Source organism: Antechinus flavipes, chromosome 1, assembly GCF_016432865.1.
Source record: "Antechinus flavipes isolate AdamAnt ecotype Samford, QLD, Australia chromosome 1, AdamAnt_v2, whole genome shotgun sequence".
NCBI classification, from domain to species: Eukaryota; Metazoa; Chordata; class Mammalia; order Dasyuromorphia; family Dasyuridae; genus Antechinus; species Antechinus flavipes.
The window spans coordinates 501,034,592-501,053,238 of NC_067398.1; the positions used below are offsets into that span (position 1 = coordinate 501,034,592).

Genomic DNA, 18,647 nt, shown 5'->3' on the forward strand with positions numbered 1-18,647 from the left:
GATTTTAGATCTTCTCAGCAATGTGATGAACCAAGAAAATTCCAAAAGACTTGGGTTGGAAATGCCATTCGCATCCAGAGAAAAATTATGGAGACTGAATGCATATTGAAGCATTCTATTTTCACATTTTGTTTTGTTTTTCCTTTCTTATGGTTTTTTCCTTTTCTTCTGATTTTTCTTTCACAATATGACTAAATTCATTCTATTACCTTTGATTTGGGATACTGTTCACATCTCTGCATTGACATCTTGACAGGTACTGATTCTATTTTCAGTTGTGTTAGTGAGCCCTCTATGTAACTCCTATTCCCCACTAGTTTTCAAATATCATTCAAGTGGCTTAGCATCATGTTATGTGGCAAATATCATTTTTTTTGTATCGTACAATACATAACTTGGGTCAAATATTGGAAGTGCTGTCCCTCTCCTTAATTATCCTTGTGTACATATTTATTTATGTGCACATTATAATGATATCCTTGCACCTGTTTCTGTAGAATATAAGTTCCTTGGTTAGTTAGTTAGATAGTTTACTCGAGATAAATAATAGTGGTGGGTAAGATCCCTTAAAACTCCATTTTAATTACTTAATTTGTAAAATTATTCTTTTACTTTCATAGCAATTTTAATTATTCCTTTACAAAGAACCATGTAAAGAACTTACTGAGATAAAGAACAATGGGACTGAAATAAAGTAAGAGGCATTTTATCCTACAAGCAGCAAGAAAGTTACATTCAAGAAATGGGGAAGGTCCTGGTTCAAAACTATGTAATCTCAATGTCTTTTAAGCACATAGCATTTCAGCTTGTTTCTGATCCATTTTTTTTTTTAAAAACAAGAATAGCAGGGCAGATTTGGGAATTTCATCTGCTTCTATGACTTTAATCATCTTCTCCATAGGGATGACTTCCAGATTTTTCTCTCTTCTGCAACTTCTATCTGCTCCATTCTCAATGTTGTACTGATTCTTCAATTAAGCATGTCTAAAATAGAAGTCATCATCTCTATTAATCCTGCCTTACCTCAACTTCCTTCTTTTAATTGATAAACATGGGACCTTCTCAGTCTTCCACAATTAAAATCTTAAGAGTCATCTGTATCTCCGATCTCTACTCATGTCTTATGCTCATCTTCTGCAATGTTTAATACTGGATCAGGAGTCAGGATCTGGGTTCAAATCCTACCTTGGACACTTTTTGCCTCAAGGTTGGGCTACTTACTTAAAACATCTCATATGTGATACTAAAGAAAGGAGGATCAGCCATGAAGCCATCATTAGGGGAGAAGAACCCTATAGTCCATACTGTGGGCTTTCTATATCTGTGTCTACTCTCCCCTACTGATGCCATGTGTAGTTATAGAAGAATAAACATCCGCTTTATGGAGAAAGTATTTTATCTTATTATCTTTATTTATCTTATTATGGTGACATTTCAGTTAATTATTTTGCTTTAAACTATTTGAGGCCCCTAGAAGACTATTAATGGAAACAAACTAGGGAGGAGGGATGTTTGCAAGTAGACGGTTTTATGAGAATAAACTGATAAACTACTTTAAAAATAAGATACTTATCCCTTAGGGGCCTCAACCTGTGAAATTTGGGGAAGGGCAGTAGCTCTTTTGGGATACTACTTCAAGAAGACTTTAGAATTCCATGAGCTTATTGGAAACTCTAAGACTTTTTTTTGCTATAAGAAATGTTCCAAATATGCTTTTTCATAGCTATATCTGTAACAAACTTAAATGAAAGCAAAAGGAGAAAAGAAGAAACATTAAAGTAGAATTTGCATTAATGCTTATTAGACCACATTCTATAATAATAATGGCTAATAATGGCACGTATTTATATAGTATCTACTATGTGTCAGGCACCCGCTAAGCACTTTTCAAATATATGTCTTATCTGTTCCCCCAAAACAATCCTGTGAGGTTAGTGCTATTAATTTGCCAAGTTAGGAAACTGAGACAAATGGTTTAAGGGATTTGTCCTAAGTCATTCAGCTACTAGATGTCTGAGGCTGGATCTGAACTATTTTCCAATTTCCAGGTTCAGTGCTCTGTCTACTAGACCACCTAGCTGCCTCATCATAGCATAAATAACAAAATATCTCCAACATTCCTTCTTTCTTTTCCAATCTCATTGCCCTCATTATTTCTCACCTTGAATATTATTATACCTTCTTAACTAATTTTCCTGCTTCCTATCTTTCTTTTCTAAAGCCACAAAATAATCTTCTGAATAATTCAGGTTTGATCACTGAGTAACAATAACTACTTACTGAAGTTTGTGGATCTCTTGTTTCCAGATTCAAATATCAAAAGCACAGTATGGCCATGGCTATAATTAAGAACTACTAATTAATGCTAACTTAATAATAATAAAGAATGAGTAATTGCTTAGCTTCTTAGATTTTTACTTTAAAAAAAGTAGGCTTTTTTGTCAAGAAAGATAAGCTAGAAAGCCTAAGAGAGAACAGGAAACACATAGAAGAAAATGCAAATCAAGTAATGATGAAATATCTTATATAGTAAAACCTTGCCAAAAACAAAACCATTTTCTACCCTTTATGCATTACTCAATTATTGTTATTACTAATAATAATAACTTGTTTTAAGATTTACAAAGTCTTGCTTTACAAGTGTTATTTCATTTGATTCACAAAAACCACCTTGGGAGCTAGGTGCTATTCTTATCTCTATTTTACAAATGAAGAAACAGAGACAGAGAAATTAAGTGATTTTCCAGAATCACAAGTTAAGTTTCTGAAGGAGCATTTGAGTCCAGGTTTTCCTGACTGGGTGAAATGCTCTGAGGTTTAAAAACTTTGCTTTAAAATAATTGTTATACTAATGGGGATGAAGAGAGTAAGTAAACTATCATTATTTAAACACTTTCTGTTTCCTTGGTAATGCAATAAGGCAATTTTTCTGAGCAGAATAGGTGTCAATCTGCATTGCATAAGAGAAATTCCTCAATATTTAGATGTCAATTAAATGTCAGTTTTATTTAACATGAAATTTAGGAAGCAATATCTTAAGTCACTATCACTTGGGTAATTACTAAAAATATAAAGCTAGTTCTATGCTTTAATGTAAATCAACTTCCCTGAATGTTTTTAGCTTTCAGCAACAAATAGTATAATTGTCCAGGGAGTCTAGTTGACATTTTCCCTCTCCCCCACCAAAAAAAAAAAAATGATATTCATTTTGTCTAGGTATTCCTACTCACAAAGGCACTCCACCTTAAAAAAAAAAAAAAAAAAAAAAACAGAGAAAAATTTTTAAAATGAACCTGTGGTTAAGGGGATATGATTCAAGCGAGACAGTTCAGTAAAGTGCTTGGCAAACTTGAAAGAGCTATTTAAATGTCAGTTGTCTTCCTCATTACTTGGCTGATTATTAAGTAAGTACATTCAAAAGTCTCTCCTTAAAAAAAATAAAGTGAGTGCAGCTATATATGAAAGCTTAATCTTACTTATACTCAAACTTGAAAACACAATCAGACAGAATTGCTAAATCAATTATGGATGAAAGAATATTTCTACCTTTAAGATAAAGAACATCTGGCTTAAAAGATTTAGAATTCATACTCAAAAATGTTTAATGTGGGAAACATTAATTTGGAGTATTTTAATAATGAAAATCATGTTCTTTTGAATAGTAAAGTTGCATTTTTTACCATTACTATATTTTAAAGGAATGCAGCTGACTTTTAATGGGCACACAATTTCAGAAGGAAATTAACCAACCAACAGAAAATATAGCATTTTTAAACTCAGTATTAGGGAAACCTAAACTAGAAAATTTGTACTTCTGGAGCTGTTTCTGCTCAGTCTGAATGGAATTATTGTTAAGTGTTGATTAGTCGGTCCTCTCAACGTGTTTGCTTAATATATGGTGCACAATTCATCCTGAAACTCTTTTCCTATAGTGAGAGCTGTTAGTAGTTACTTTAAAAACTCTCAAAAATGATTAGTCATCATGACAGCTTTAACTTCAACTGTCATTTTCTGGTTTTTGCCTTTGTCAAAGACAACTCAAAGAATTCCATGTTAAGACAAATAAACATAAGTAATAGTTATATAACATGAACAATGGGCCAGGAATTTTCTTGATATGGTGAGATACTCTCCCATGAATTGACCCCACTCTATTACAGAGGAAGAAATGGTCATTTCCTACATCATTCATAGAATTTGAGACCCTCAAGGTCTTAATAATCATTTACTGCAAATCTGATATTTTCTGAGTTAAAAACTCAGAGGTTATAGATTTTGCCCAAAATCACATATAAGTGGCAGGACTGGAACTCCCTGTACTCTGTGTGTGTGTGTGTGTGTGTGTGTGTGTGTTTTTTCCTTCTAATTCATCATAGCAAAAAAATGAATCCTGTGTTTGGAAAGCAGTTTAGGCACTAGAAAGGCATAACATGAAATAAGCCAGTCCAGTATTTGGGAAATTATTTGTGGACCTACTGTTTTTACCAAATGAAATATTAGTTTTTGTAGAAGAAAACATAATGGGGGGGGGGGGAAGTGGTAGTGGAGGGAAAACTTTTAGAGAGCTAGGAAAATTCTAGCTACACATAAATCTAATCCACTAATGAATTCTAAAAGCTTGTAACGTGCCAGGTATTCTATGAAATTACAGAATTGTGTCTTTACCAAGAGATAGCATTCTGTAGTAGGAAAACCGCTAGACTTAGTCAAGAAAATAATGGGTTCAAATTCTCCAACTGGAATTTACTGTGTAACCACATCACAACTTCATTAAGTTCCAGTATCATCATCTGTAAAATGAGGGTAATATCTGCAATATTTAATATTGTTAGAAAGTCAAATAAAGCATCACAAGCAGCACTTTAGCCAGAGGGACTGGGTTTTTGCTTTCATTGTATTTCCAGTGCTTAGCAGCATAGTTCTTAGCATATTTGTGGTTGTTAAGTCATGTTTGACTCTCTATGAATCCATTTGGAATTTTCTTGGCAAAGGTTTGCCATTTCCTTTTCCATCTGCTTTTACAGATGAGGAAACTGAGGCAAACAGGACTAAGAGACTTATTCAAGGTCACAAAGCCAGTGTCTAAGGTCAGATCCAAACTTAGAAAGACGAATCTTCTCAATTCCAGCCAAAACTCTATCCACTTCCCCACCTGGCTTAGCTGCCCCACTCTCAGCACATAATAACTGCCTAATAAATACTTGTTGAATAATTGACATGTTAGCTATTGTTTTAGGAATTTCAAAGAACTTATAATGCTATAATCTTTTGTAAGGGAAGACTAGAACCAAGAATTACTCATAAGAATTCAACATAGTCCAGTGGGTCCCTATAAGCTCTAGAATAAAATACAAATACTTCTGTTTAGAATAAACTAGATTTAATATGTTGTTCTTCACACACTATGCTCCAGCCAAGCCTTTCTACTTAACGTCCACTATACAAAGCACTCTTTCAACTTCTCTGGACTTTGGACAGACCATCCTCCCATATTTAGAATGGACGCCTTCCTTCAAGGCTCACAAAGCTCAAACGGCAGTTCTTATATAATGATCTCCTGATCTCACCAGTATTCAGAGCTCTCCCTCCATATATCTTCTCTTATCTGTATTTAATAGGTATGTATTTTATTACTTTAATCTGTATACTTTGAAATCCTCTCTCCCTCCTTGAATTCCGATCCCAGAAGGCAGGAATTGTTTTTGTTGTAACTACAGCACTAAGGACATTGCTTGGTACACAGTAGGTATGTAATAACTGCTTGAATGAGTGAATGAATTCAGATCAATATTTTACTATCTTGAATTATATCATGAGAACTTAGCTGTTCCTGTGTTTCTGAGGTTAACGATTTAATGTCCCTAACCAAAAGGGTAAACATGTTTTCTAAGTCTAGAGGTCAACACCCTAAAGAGATATGACTTGGCAGCTAAATGGAACTTTGTCTTGACTGTTATGTTTACCTGAGATGAACTGTAAATAAACCTTGTTCAAACTGAACGGAGATATATGTGCTTGCCCTCACAGGGAGGAAAGAAAGCAAAAGTTCTTTACTGAATCTCTAGAGTACAATGACGACATACAATAGAGATTCAATGTCAGCAAAGACTTCTGTCTGGGTGGAAAGCAATGGTCACTGTCCCAGATGCAAGCAGTGGAACTCAAAATTTCTCTAATCAGTAGAAATTTTGGACATGACCAGTCATAAAAATTGCTAAACATTTCTGCCATTTTAGGGACAGAAGAAAGGAATTTCAGACACCAATATTAGGTGATAACTTGGATGCGGTAGATGTCAATTTCACTATAGAGACAAAAATTCTGAAAACCTACATATTCCTCTTCAGTCTCCTCGACAAAGAAGGCTTCTCCATTATCCCCCAGTTTCATGTGAAGATCCACAGCATCGCCATTGATTTCTATGTCAATCTGAAATAGAAACAGCTTTTCATCAGTGAACCAGCACTGTGACTACATATACTCAGGCATATAAAAAATTACATCTTTCCTCCAATATCCATAATCACAATATTTTATAAACCCAGCAAATGTTTCTTTGATGGTAACTTTCTTTCTCCTAAACCTATCATATCTCTAGATTAAGAAATAAATCCAAGTGCCCTAGAAGGCCACACCTTAAAAGGCTGGTTTATTCATCTCTTGGTGAATTCATGACTAGTTCTAGGTGGTTCAAGGCTAGCCTGAAATGAACTTGTAGTCCACACTATAGTTAATACTTCAAGGACCTAAGATTTTATAGGTACAGCTACTCCTTCCATCTTGCCAAATGAGAACTTTCCACATCTTAATAGGCTCTTTTTAATGAGATATTAGAGACAGAAAGACTCATCATCTGAAAAGTGAGATAACTCCTTCTGATTTTAGCTAGGTTGGTTCTCACACAAAAATCACAATCCATTACTGGATCTGTACTTGGAAAAGTTTTTCTAGTTCTCAAAGAAGTTCTAGCACACTCTTTCAGAAACCAAGATCACCAGAAGAAGACATTCAAAGAGGACTTCAAGGGAAACATTTATTCATAATTCCTATAGACAGGTAGTGACTAGTTGGAAAAACAATTAACACTTTTTTAAAATTGAAAAGGCAAATTCATTATTGAAATCAAAGTTTAACTTTTTGTTAAAATTTAAAAAAAAACATTAAAAGTTCATATTATGTTAATGTGAAAGTCTTTAACCCTTTTTTATATCTCTTTAGCAGAAAATAGAATTATAAAAGAAATCACTAATTTTAAATGCAGTTTTCAAAATATTTTTATAAACAAGTTTTTCATCCCAAGGTCAAGAACCTAATTTAAATATATGAGACAATCTTGTTTTATGTTAATAACGTCTATATATTTTGAACAGAAAGTAATTACATAAACTTTTTAGAAGCATTCTATAGGTGGATCATTAATTGGTTCTACTTGATTCTCCTGATAATAATAATATTCTTCTGTAATTTCTGGAATTAGTCAGGTGATATTTGTTAAATACTTACAATGTGCCAGGTACTGAGCTATGGGAGTGATAAAAAGGCAAGAAAGTTCTTGTTCTAATTGGGGAGACAACATAAAAATGACATGTGAACAAATAAGAAATGTTCAAGATAAATTGGAAATAACAGAAGGAAGTTCCTAGATTACAGGAAGAATTGGGAAAGATTTCTTGAAGGTGGGATTTTGACTGAAACCTGAAGGAAACCAGGGAAAAGAGAGTTCCAGATCTGAGAGAAAATCAAAAACATTCAGAGTTGGGAAATGAAATGTTATGTGCAAAGACCAGCAAGGTCAGTGTTACCGTGTGTATGTATACTGGAGAGTAGGGTAGGTGAGAGGAGGAGGAGTAAGGGAGGGGCATAATTACATTGGGAAAAAATAGGGAAGTACTAGATTTTGGAGGGCTTTATATGCTCAATAGATTTTCTATTTGATCCTGAAGACAACAGGACACTACTAAAGTTGAATGATTAAGAGGATGACACGATCAAACTTAGTCTTTAGGAAAATCAATAAGAAAATCGAAAAGAGGATTGCCTACAGGGGGTAAGACTGAGTATGTCATTAACATTTAGCAGTCACTCTTTTTTTTTAACATTAACTACATGAATAGATTCCAGATCTAAGAATGATCAATTTAAGAAATACATATTTTCTGATAAAGCTTACAGAAAATCCCAAGAGTGAACAATTCACTGAAAAGTCTATTATGAACTCATGTAATAATTCTGTTCTTAACAATGGCTTCTTCAGATAAAGAAAAGAGTATTTTATTCTTTAGAGTGAGAAACAATTTGAAATTATAGATGGAAAAAAATTCTATTCAATGAATAGAAAAAAGGTAAAGACTATTTCAGCAACTTCAAACAAGAAGTTCAATTCTTTGTGTTGACCTAAAATAACACTTAATTTTTGTTTGCATAATACATTTATGACTAGAAGTTAAAAGTAGATATTCAAAAGTAGATATGCTTGTGTTGCTAAAATAACTGTTTGTGGAACCTCAAACATGTAAGCTTTTTAATCTAAATAATGAATTTGTAGCTTGCCTTTGATCCAACAAACATTTCTTTATTAAGTGTTCTATGATGTCCAAGGTGAAAAACAACTCTACTTTCAATGAATTTATAAGATAATAGGGAGCAGAAGTAATAAGAGGAGTAAGATATATGAGAAAAACAATGAAATACCCATGAAATCTAAAAATCCTGAGAAATGAGGATGTGACTTCTTGTGGGATAGAGCCCTGCAGAGATATACCTCCATTAAAAAAGAAAAAGCTGAACTAGATTTTATAGAAAAGAAGAAAGATTTTTAAAAGGCTAATTAGGACGGGGGAAAAGAGCCTGTTTCAGGCTGGAGAACCATCTCAAGAAGGTAAATCATATCTTCATACCTATCAGACTGGCTAATATGATAAAAATGAAAAAAGTTGGAGGGGATGTGGGAAAACTGGCACACGAATGCACTGTTGGTAGAATTATGAACTGATTCAACCATTCTGGAGAGCAATTTGCAACTATACCCAAAGGCATTCTGTACATTCTTTGATCTAACAATATAACTGTAGATCTATATTTCAAATATATCCCCCCAAAAAGGGTAAAGGACCTAATGTGTACAAAAATATTTACAGAAATTCTTTTTGTAGTGACTAAGAACTAGAAATCAAAGAGATACTCATTAATTGGGAATGGTTAAACAAGATGTGGCTTGTGATTGTAATGGAGTACTATTGTGATATAAGAAATTACAAGCAGAAGCAGCTAAATGGCATAGGGGACAGAACACCAGCCCAGGAACTAGGAGGATCTGATCTCAAATACTTAACACTTCCAAACTGTGTGACCTGGGCCAATCAATTGATCCCAAGTGCCTCGCCAAAAAAAAAAAAAAAAAAAAAAAAAAAAAAAGAGAAAGAGAGAGAGAGAGAAGAAAAAGAAAAAAGTGACAAGCAAAATGATTTGGAAAAACTTGGAAATAAAGTACAACTGTATTTATGAAAAGTTCAGGGTCAATAGTAGATGACTTCCCAACTTACATAGGATTGTAGACAAGAGGGCTGTAGTAGTATAAAACATAGCAGGCTGAGGAGGAAAAGGAGAAGGAAGAAAAGGAGAAGAAAAAGAGGGAGGAAGAGAAGGGAAAGGAGAGAAGAAAATGGGGGAGGAAAAGGCAGTAGCAAATTGAGAAAAATACCAATTTGGGGGACAGTGAAAAGTTATAATAAAACATAAATTGTATAAAGGATGGAATTGGGAAGAGAACTGGAACTGTGATTTCATTGGTGGATTGACCTCCCTTAAGAAGAAATTCCCTTTAAGAATGCAGGTCAGCCACTCTTCTGCAACTAAAGAGTGGCTGACCTGCATTCTTAAAGGGAATTTCTGCAACTAACAGCCTTAAATTACTGAATAACTACATGATTTATTCAAGGTCACAATGTTAGTATGTGTCAGAGCTGAAAAATGAACCTTGGTCCTCCTGACTTCAAGGCCAGGTTTTTGTCCACTACTAAGGTCCCTTCTGGGTGAAGATAAGTACGTTAAAATAAGACAGGAAAGGTAAGTTGGAATCACACTGTAAAGGGCATTGATAATCAAAGGACTTTGTATTTTATTCTCTAAGTAATAGGAACACTATTAAAGATTACCTGAACAAGAGAACAACATAATCAGGCTTGTCTACTACAAAAATTACCAGGAAAACAATGTTAACAAATATTTATTAAGAACCAGCTCTGTGCAGGGCTTTAAGCTAAGTTCTGGGGTTACAAAGAAAAGCAAAATACTTTTTTCCTTCAAAAAGTTCAGAATCTAATGGGGAAAGACAATATGTTTATACTCAGCAGTTTAATTAGTGCTTCTACCTAGTGGTGTAATTCATTTAAATCTACTCTTCACAAGAATAGCAATATTTGGAAATTTGGAATCTACAGGTTAAAATCATACTTATGAAAAGCATTCTCAATAATAGGGTGGGCAAGTAATACAGTAGGATAGAAATCCAGGCCTGAAGTCAGGAAGACCTGAGTTCAAATCCGGAGCCTGAGACACTTACTAGCTATGTGACGTTAGGTGAAGTCACTTAATCTTGTTTGCCTCAGTTTCTTTGATTGTAAAATGAGCTGGAAAAGGAAATGGCAAACCACTCCAACCTCTTTGCTAAGAAAATCCCAAATGGGATCCCAAAAGAGTAAGAACACAATTAGATAACAAAAAATTCTCAATAATGCTGGCAGAAATGCATCAGGCTAGCCCTAGTTAGTTTTACTAATGAGAGAATGAATGCCAGTGGTTTAGGAAATCCGTTTATCCCCAAAACATCTTTAGGATGTTTTCTCTGTTTTCCTTTCTATCACTAATTCTAGACTTTAATGAAAGTCTCAAGATAATATGACAATGATAACAGAAACATACAAGTATTATGCCAGTCTTTGGGTTCTTAAATGAAAATCTTATTACCTGATATATCCCAAGATAGAGACTAACCAAAAAAAATTAAATTACAAACATAATCTTATGTGAAAAGAAAGAAATCTCACCATTAATACCCTCCCCTCAAGAGTTCTGTCCTACATTATCCTCTCTTTCTGGAAATAGGATGTTATCTACCTATTAACTTGTTATGATAGTGCCCTGCAAAAGCACAGTGGTATATGACCAACAAATGGAATCTCAAGCAACAGATACACCTTGAAATAAAAAACTTTTCTTTTGGCTAGAAGACTAATGAAAATATTGGTCAGAAACTCAAATTAAAGCAGGACTGATGACCATTAGACAGGAAAAAGAGAGCAAGATTTTCAAAGTCTTATGTTTACACACTCTACTTCCATTCAATAATATTGGGAAACTGAGAGATATTATTCCTTAAAGATTTTATTTTATGTGTATTGGGTGCTCATTACACCTTCTTGGCCAGCAGAATACTTCCATCACTAAATAGCATATATAATGCCAACCTTTGTTTTTTGGCTATTGTTCGAGTCATCATTCAAAAGTACTTGATTATAAGAATAAACAACTTGGTGACCTTATCACATCTCCCATGTTTTTCCTTTATACTAGAAGTCTTTTTTTTTTTAAAGTAAAATATTTGGTGCAAATAAATATTTTCCATATGTGCTTTCATAAGTATCAATTTAAGAAAAACTAAATTTGAAAAAGTAGGGCAGGTTACTGTGTCACAGTCTCCATGGCTCCACGGAAATTCCAAAATAAGAGCCAGGGGGTTAGTGTTGCTGGGAACAAAACCAAAAACACAAAGACTAGGAAAACTGACTTTGGTCAAATGCCACTTTTGAAAAAAAAAAAAAAAAAAAACAACAAAGTTTTTCAGTCAGCAAGTAAAGTAACACTGCTTTTGATTTCCAATGGCTAACCCTTTAGTTTAACATAGCAGTGAACAGAAGCCAAACCACATTAATCCTGCTGCCTCCGGAAAATGGAAGGGGAATTAAATTGAAACTTAACTTGTTACGCCACCACCTGGAAATAAAATCATATTTGTCTGAAAAAAATGAATGACTTGTTTTGTGAAGCCAGTAATTTCTCCTTTCTCTTGCTTCCTTCAAAGTATAATATGTTTTAACAAGGTTGGGGGAATTTTCAGCTTAAAGGCATAAAACAGATGTATCCTCTCACACCCACACATACTTTCAAAGAAAATATATTGCAAACTTATGTAGTAGTTCTTCCAAAACACAATTTCAGATTTAATAGTAGAACCTCTTTTGTAGCCCATGTTATTATGGTGGAGGGAAGGGAGAAGTTCAAAATCTCAAAAAAAGTTTCTTACAAACTTTTAGTAAAGATGGTAAAAGTATGAAAACTAGAGAAAATGTGTCCATCTTACACCTTCAAACATTTATGCTGAATAAATGAGTGCCTCAGAAAGACTAATGATGCTATGAACTTTCCAAACTCCAAAGAATTGCAATTCATCTTCATCAGGTGAAGCAATGAGCTTTCTCAAGCCATGTTTAAGAGAAACTTTTCCATTTGTTTCATGACAGAGAAGGATATGGATGAGGAAAAAGCAGAGTTGGGGCCAAATGATGGCAAGGCAATTTGTCACTTAGGATATCTCATGTTGAAGAACACAATGGAAGTCACTTTTAAATATTACTTTTTATGAATGAAGACATTTTAATGAGACAATATACTAATCTTGGAGACAATAGATTAGTGGGTTTAATCACACTAGCAACACCTGTAAGCTGATTTAGCTTTCAGTCACATGTCTGACTCTTCATGACCCCAGTTGTGATTTTCTTGGCAAAGATACTAGAGTGGTTCGCTATTTCCTTCTCCAATTCATTTTACAGATGAGGAACCTGAGGGAACCAAGGTGAAGTGATTTTCCACAGGGTCACACAGATAGGACCAAATGAGACAAGACATATAAACAAGCACTTTGTAACCCCTCAAACCTTCAATGTCAAACTTGCCTATTCATACCTCTGTCATTAATTTGACTTGGGGGTGGGGGAGATCTAAAAGACAATAAATACTTGGTAACTGATTGATAATTAGTCCCCTTTAAAAATAGGCTGCTAGAGGTGATACTTACCACTTTTTCCTTTGATCTGAGGACTCCAAGTTTCCCGAACCGAACGTGAAAAGGAGAACACTGATAGGTGCCATCCTGCTGCCGGACCACAATAACATCAATGCATCCAGAGAGTGTGGCTTGATTAATGCCCTTGTAGAGCTCCTTCACAGTAACAATGACTTGCCCAGCCAGCTGCCCCACATAATTCATGGTTTGAGACTAAAAAAAAGAAAAAAATAGAAATTAAATGATAAAAATCATAGATATGATCCATTTGGCATCAAGAGGTCATTCCAGGTAGCCAGATTTTTTTATACTTTGTGAAATTTTTACAAGATCCTTTAACTTGGAATGCTCGCTGACAAGCTTTCCTTATGATTGGCTGTAACACCTTTCTCCTCTTCCATTATATCTTTTCTCCCTGACAAAGCTGCAGGTGGGTATTTTCCCCTCCTTTCTTTTTCCTTTCTTGTTCATTGGCAATGCTGATTTCTCAATAGCCAAGACCCATAAATCTACACCTACTATATGATGAATATTAGACTACTCATACTACTACTGAAGGACCCTCACAATACTTGCCACTCAAGTCCCAGGTAAATAATCCCCGCTACTACCATGTGCCAAAGATCTAGACCCGCCCTCCCAGCCCATAACGACCACCACCTGAAGACTGTGATTTCCCCCATATGGCTTTGACTGCCTGGTCTGAAGTCCTAGATCCCTCATTCTCACCAACTGACCCCAGAAAAACTCCCTCCCTCCCCACCTTCTATCCCTCCTCTTGTTTGGACTCCCTTCCCTGCTACCTCAGGCCTTTGGAAATCCCACTTTCATTACTGTAGCTAATACTGGAGAGAGAAGAAAGAAGCATCCCTTCTCCACAGCCCAGAGTCCTAAAATAGAACTTGGAATAAGTTTTCCCATAGAAACAACATTATACATGGTTGTTAGATTCCATAGTAAAGTCTAATATGAGAGAACATAATGTAATTTAGTGACATTATGGTTTTAAAGTCCTTTACCAGCTAACTTAGGAACCTAACTGCTCTTTATAAAATTATAAACATTTTTATATTGTTTCTATGGGAAAACCATTCTGAATTCCAAAACAACAAACTGACAAACAGCTTTGGAATGAAATTAATTCTTCCAGGAATGATATATCTTTGTATTTCGTAAACTAAATGAAATTAACACATGCTTTCATTCTTATCACCTTCCTTAAAAGAAGACATTTAATGTTATTTCAAAATACAACATTTTCTCTCTCTTCCAAAACACAATTTCAGATTTAATAGTAGAACCTAATACCTAAATACCCTAAATATCTACAGAAAGGTCTCAAAATTTCTGAAGTTTAGATGTGATAAAAGTATCCAGAGGTTAGCTAGAGTGAACTGCCTCCAGAAGAGCTGTGAAAAAATTTGGGGAAAAAAACCTTAATTTGCCTAAAGTTTCCTTGCTCCCACCTCTAATGAATTCCTCAATCTTTAAAATAGGCCCCATTGTTCCTGCCAGGAATGATCAGCTTTAATGGGTGAACACTGCCTATTCTTCCCCTTACCCTCCCCATCAATGAGTGACTTACTGTCTTTCTTTCTCATAGTCATTGTGACATGATTGTAGCTAGGGCCTGTTAACCTTCAGGCAAAAGTGGGGGGTCTCAATGCCTTAAAATCTCTTAATCTCAAAAATACTCTCTCTGCATGCCAAGGATCTTTAAAATAAGATGTTAACATAACCTGTTTAGTTCTTTTAGATCTTAAACAATTAAAATTTTAGATCTAAAATTTAGATTTTAGAGTCACAGGGGAAAAAAGAATTAAGAGTAGCTTTAAGCTGATAAAGATTATTGCAAAGCATTTACAGATATGGAAAACTCACACATAGTCAGAACACCAGCCAGAAACTGTGGAAAAATGAGTAAAAAACCCTCAGCTTCCTTTGCCTTGCTACTCTAATGACATTACTTAGAAGAAATGATTGACATTAAGCGTTTTGTAGCATAAGATAGGTTTTTATTCAAGAGCAATAAATTCAACAAATATTAACTAAAAGACAACTGTATAACAGAATAATATACTAAATGACCAGTGAGATGCAAAGATTAGATAAAATAAAGTACATGCCTTAGGAAGTTTCCAGTCTAATTTGTAGGGAGAATTAAACTTTTATATATTCCACAGATTAACTCAAAAAATGAATTAATTTGACAAGTTTAACTTTCATTAAGCTGCACTTTGCAACAGTAAAAAAAAGTTCATGAAAAGCAATTAAATCTTTTGTCTGAGTTACAATAATCAACTCTAGACCTTGAAATAGTTTCTGAAAATTTAAAAAAAAAAAAAAGAGCAGCAAGATGTCCAGTGTCAATTAATTCACACTTAAAGCCTATATTTCAGGAGCTCAGGCTCAGTTAAAAGAGAAATTTCAGAAGTCCTCTTAGTCAAATTTCTTTCATTTCACAAAGAAGAGAAACTCATGCCCAAAGAAACTATTACTTTCCCAAGTTCATGTCTAGTGAAAGATAGGAGATTTGAAATGTCCTAAGTCCAAATCCAGTGTTTTTCCATTACACCATTTTGAAAGAAAAAACCTTTTGAAATTGTTATTTTCTGTAGGTAATGTAATGATGTTTGTTGCTCAGCAGACTTTTATTAATTAGGCAGCTACCAAGGAATGCAGGTTTTAGTTGATATTTGATTGATAACATTTTAAAACCAGCACTCTGATATTTATAAGAGATAAACTTATATATTATCCACTAGTAGTTGCTCTTGCTTGGGAAACAAAAAAAGTAAATCTAGTGAAACAAATAGGCACTATGATGCACTGGATAGAAAGCTGGCTTTGAAGCCAAGATGTGGGTTCAATTCCTCTCTCTGACACTTTTTGACTATCTGACTCAGGGTAAAGCACTGAACTTCTTAGGGATCTAGGCATCTTTCTAAAACTATATGTTGCTAGAGAAGGTACTAACTTGTTTTACTAGAAGTCGTTCCCTATGTCAGTATGATCTGAAATCCATTCTTCTAACTCCGTTTACCAATCAATCCAGCAACAATCAATAAGCATATATTAAATGCTTTGGGAATACAATAGAAAAAAAGAAAGGAAATAGTCCTTTTATTTTATACAGGAAGGCACAACTATATTCATAACTGTTATATATATAGTATAATATTAAAAATTCCATCAAATTTGGAATCAGGAGACCTAGATACTACTACTTTGTTCCAGTTTTGCCACCAATTAGCAAGATAAGTATAGGCATATGCTGTCACCTCTCAGGGACTCAGTTTTCTCAACTGTCAGGTTAAGCAGCTCAATTATTAATGAATTTTTAACATTGTAAATTTACTTTTTTTAAAGTTAAAATATATAAGCTTTGGGAGAGAAGACATTAGTGAAAAATGGAACATTAGGTTCCTAATTAAGAACATTTATATTCATTCAAGATGTTTTTAATTACCATGGTTAAGTGATATGCTGCCTATGTAAGAAAAAACTATTGTGTTAATGTTGATTTCTAAATATAGAAAAATACAGGCTGTCAAATTACTGGCCTTCGATTAGCAGGCATGAAGAGTTCTGTTTATATGATGAATACTGAAATAACAAAAGTAATGACAGACACACAGGGAGATGTACTATTCTGTGATAATGAAAAACAGCAACTCTGTTAAAGTACAAACAAGGCAGAAGGAAGAGCTTTGCACTTGGGCGTGTTTGAGGGAAAAGCATGTAATCAACCTTTGGAGGAGGCCCTGTTTTGAGCAGAAATTACATCATAATTATTTACTCAACAGAAACATCTAGGACTACAAGAACAACACCCCATGTCTATGAAGTATTTAATTAAGTCTTGGATCACACTAGATCTCTAATGCTAAGAGAAAAAGCACTGCTACAAGTAGTAAGGTACAGTGGGGAAAACATTGGACAAGGAATCAAAAGATTTCAGTTTTTACATGTAATAGGTGTTATTAAATGGAGACAAGATGTGCATTATGAATCAATTAACAAACATTTATTGATTGGTTAGCAAATTCCATGAACTGTGCTAAGCAATGGAGAGTCAAACAAAAATGCCCTCAAGATTCTAATGAGAAATAAAAGCTATGAATCCCTAAATACATAAATAATTTACTTAACATGAATACAAGAGAATTTTGGTAGAGAGTATAGTAGTAATTAAAAGAAGGTTCAAAAAGGATTTCATATAGGACAGGAATTCTTTACATGGAGTCTATCTAATTCTAAGAGGTCTGTGAAAAGATTTCAGGGGAAGAGAAAAATATAACTTTATTTTTACTAACCATCAACTGAAATTAACCATTTCCTTCAAAGATGAATTTTTTAAAAATTCTGAGAAGGGATCCATAGACTTCACTAGAATGCCAAATATGAAATAGTATTGATATTGACAGCAGGAAATAAAACAACCTTTCCCTGAAGTAAAAATATCAAAAAAATACTATCTGAAGTAGGAGAACCTTACCCCTAATAAGACCGATTCGGGTGCTACCTCCTCCTCCATGATGCTCTCTCTCTCTCTTTTTTTTTAGCATGAATTTTTTTTTTTTTGTAATTTTAAATTGTATTTTATTTTTCCAGATATATGCAAAATTAGTTTCCAACATTCACCTTTGCAAAATCTTATGTTCCAAATTTTTTTTCTTTCTCTCCCCTCTTCCCCTTCCTCAAGACAGCAAGCAATCCAATATAGGTTAAACACATGCAATTCTTCTAAACATATTTCTATATTCATTACTCTATGATGTTTTCTTGATTTTTCTATGAAAGTCAGCCTCTTCTCCTTGAACTTTTCATATCCAAAGCTAACACACACACACAAAAAGCCATTTTAAAAATCAGGAAACTAAGGTGTTCAAGAAAGGTAAATAACTTGTCCATGGATGTGGAGCTAGTAAATGCCAATGTCATGACTCAAAACCAGGCTTTCTAACTTCCAAGACTAGTATTCTTCCCACTATATTATAATTGTTTCTTGTTGTGATGTCTGATGCATACAATTGTAGTCTAACTTGTGTTATTAGTTAGATACACCTGTGTCTTTTAGGGGCCTACTGGAGTCCACTTAAATCTGGAGGAAATTTATTGCTAAATTTAGCATGAGCATTGACACCTCAGAAATCAGCAAACTGCAAATCAGGCCTGATTTATAGTTTCATTGATCATCTAGCCCTAAGAAAGTGATAGCAAAAATATTAATAGTAAAAATTAAATTTAAAAGTGTGTTGTCATACATTTTTTCCTGGTCCTCCAAAGTCGGCTGTAAAACATTTATCAAAAACTGTCATTACTTTTTCTATTCTATCAGCTCCTTGAAAGCAGGGCCATCTCATACATCTATCCTTAGCTTCTCATATAATACCTTCTATTTTTTTGGTTAGATTTGTGAATTCTTTGCTTCTAGAGAATGCCCTCCCAATGAGGAAATTTCCTTGTCTACTGACACTTGATAACATCAATCTTATAGTCTTAGAAGCATTAAGTCACAGGGTCACAAAACAGACTGTTTTCACTGATAACCCCTTCTCTCTAATCTTCAATCTCTTTCCAT

General features: G+C 34.2%; 1 protein-coding gene across 2 annotated transcripts in view; it reads right to left on the reverse strand.

The window, feature by feature from the left end:
* LPIN2 (lipin 2) overlaps window positions 1-18,647 on the reverse strand; it is a 98,039-nt gene that overhangs the window by 43,875 nt on the left and 35,517 nt on the right. For both annotated transcript variants that reach the window (XM_051970390.1, XM_051970389.1), the window contains exons 2-3: window positions 13,076-13,276; window positions 6,334-6,429 (exon numbers count right to left, since the gene is read on the reverse strand). In XM_051970390.1, the coding sequence (XP_051826350.1) occupies window positions 6,334-6,429; window positions 13,076-13,267 (288 nt within the window). In that variant the 5' untranslated portion in view covers window positions 13,268-13,276. The remainder of the gene's footprint in view (window positions 1-6,333; window positions 6,430-13,075; window positions 13,277-18,647) is intronic.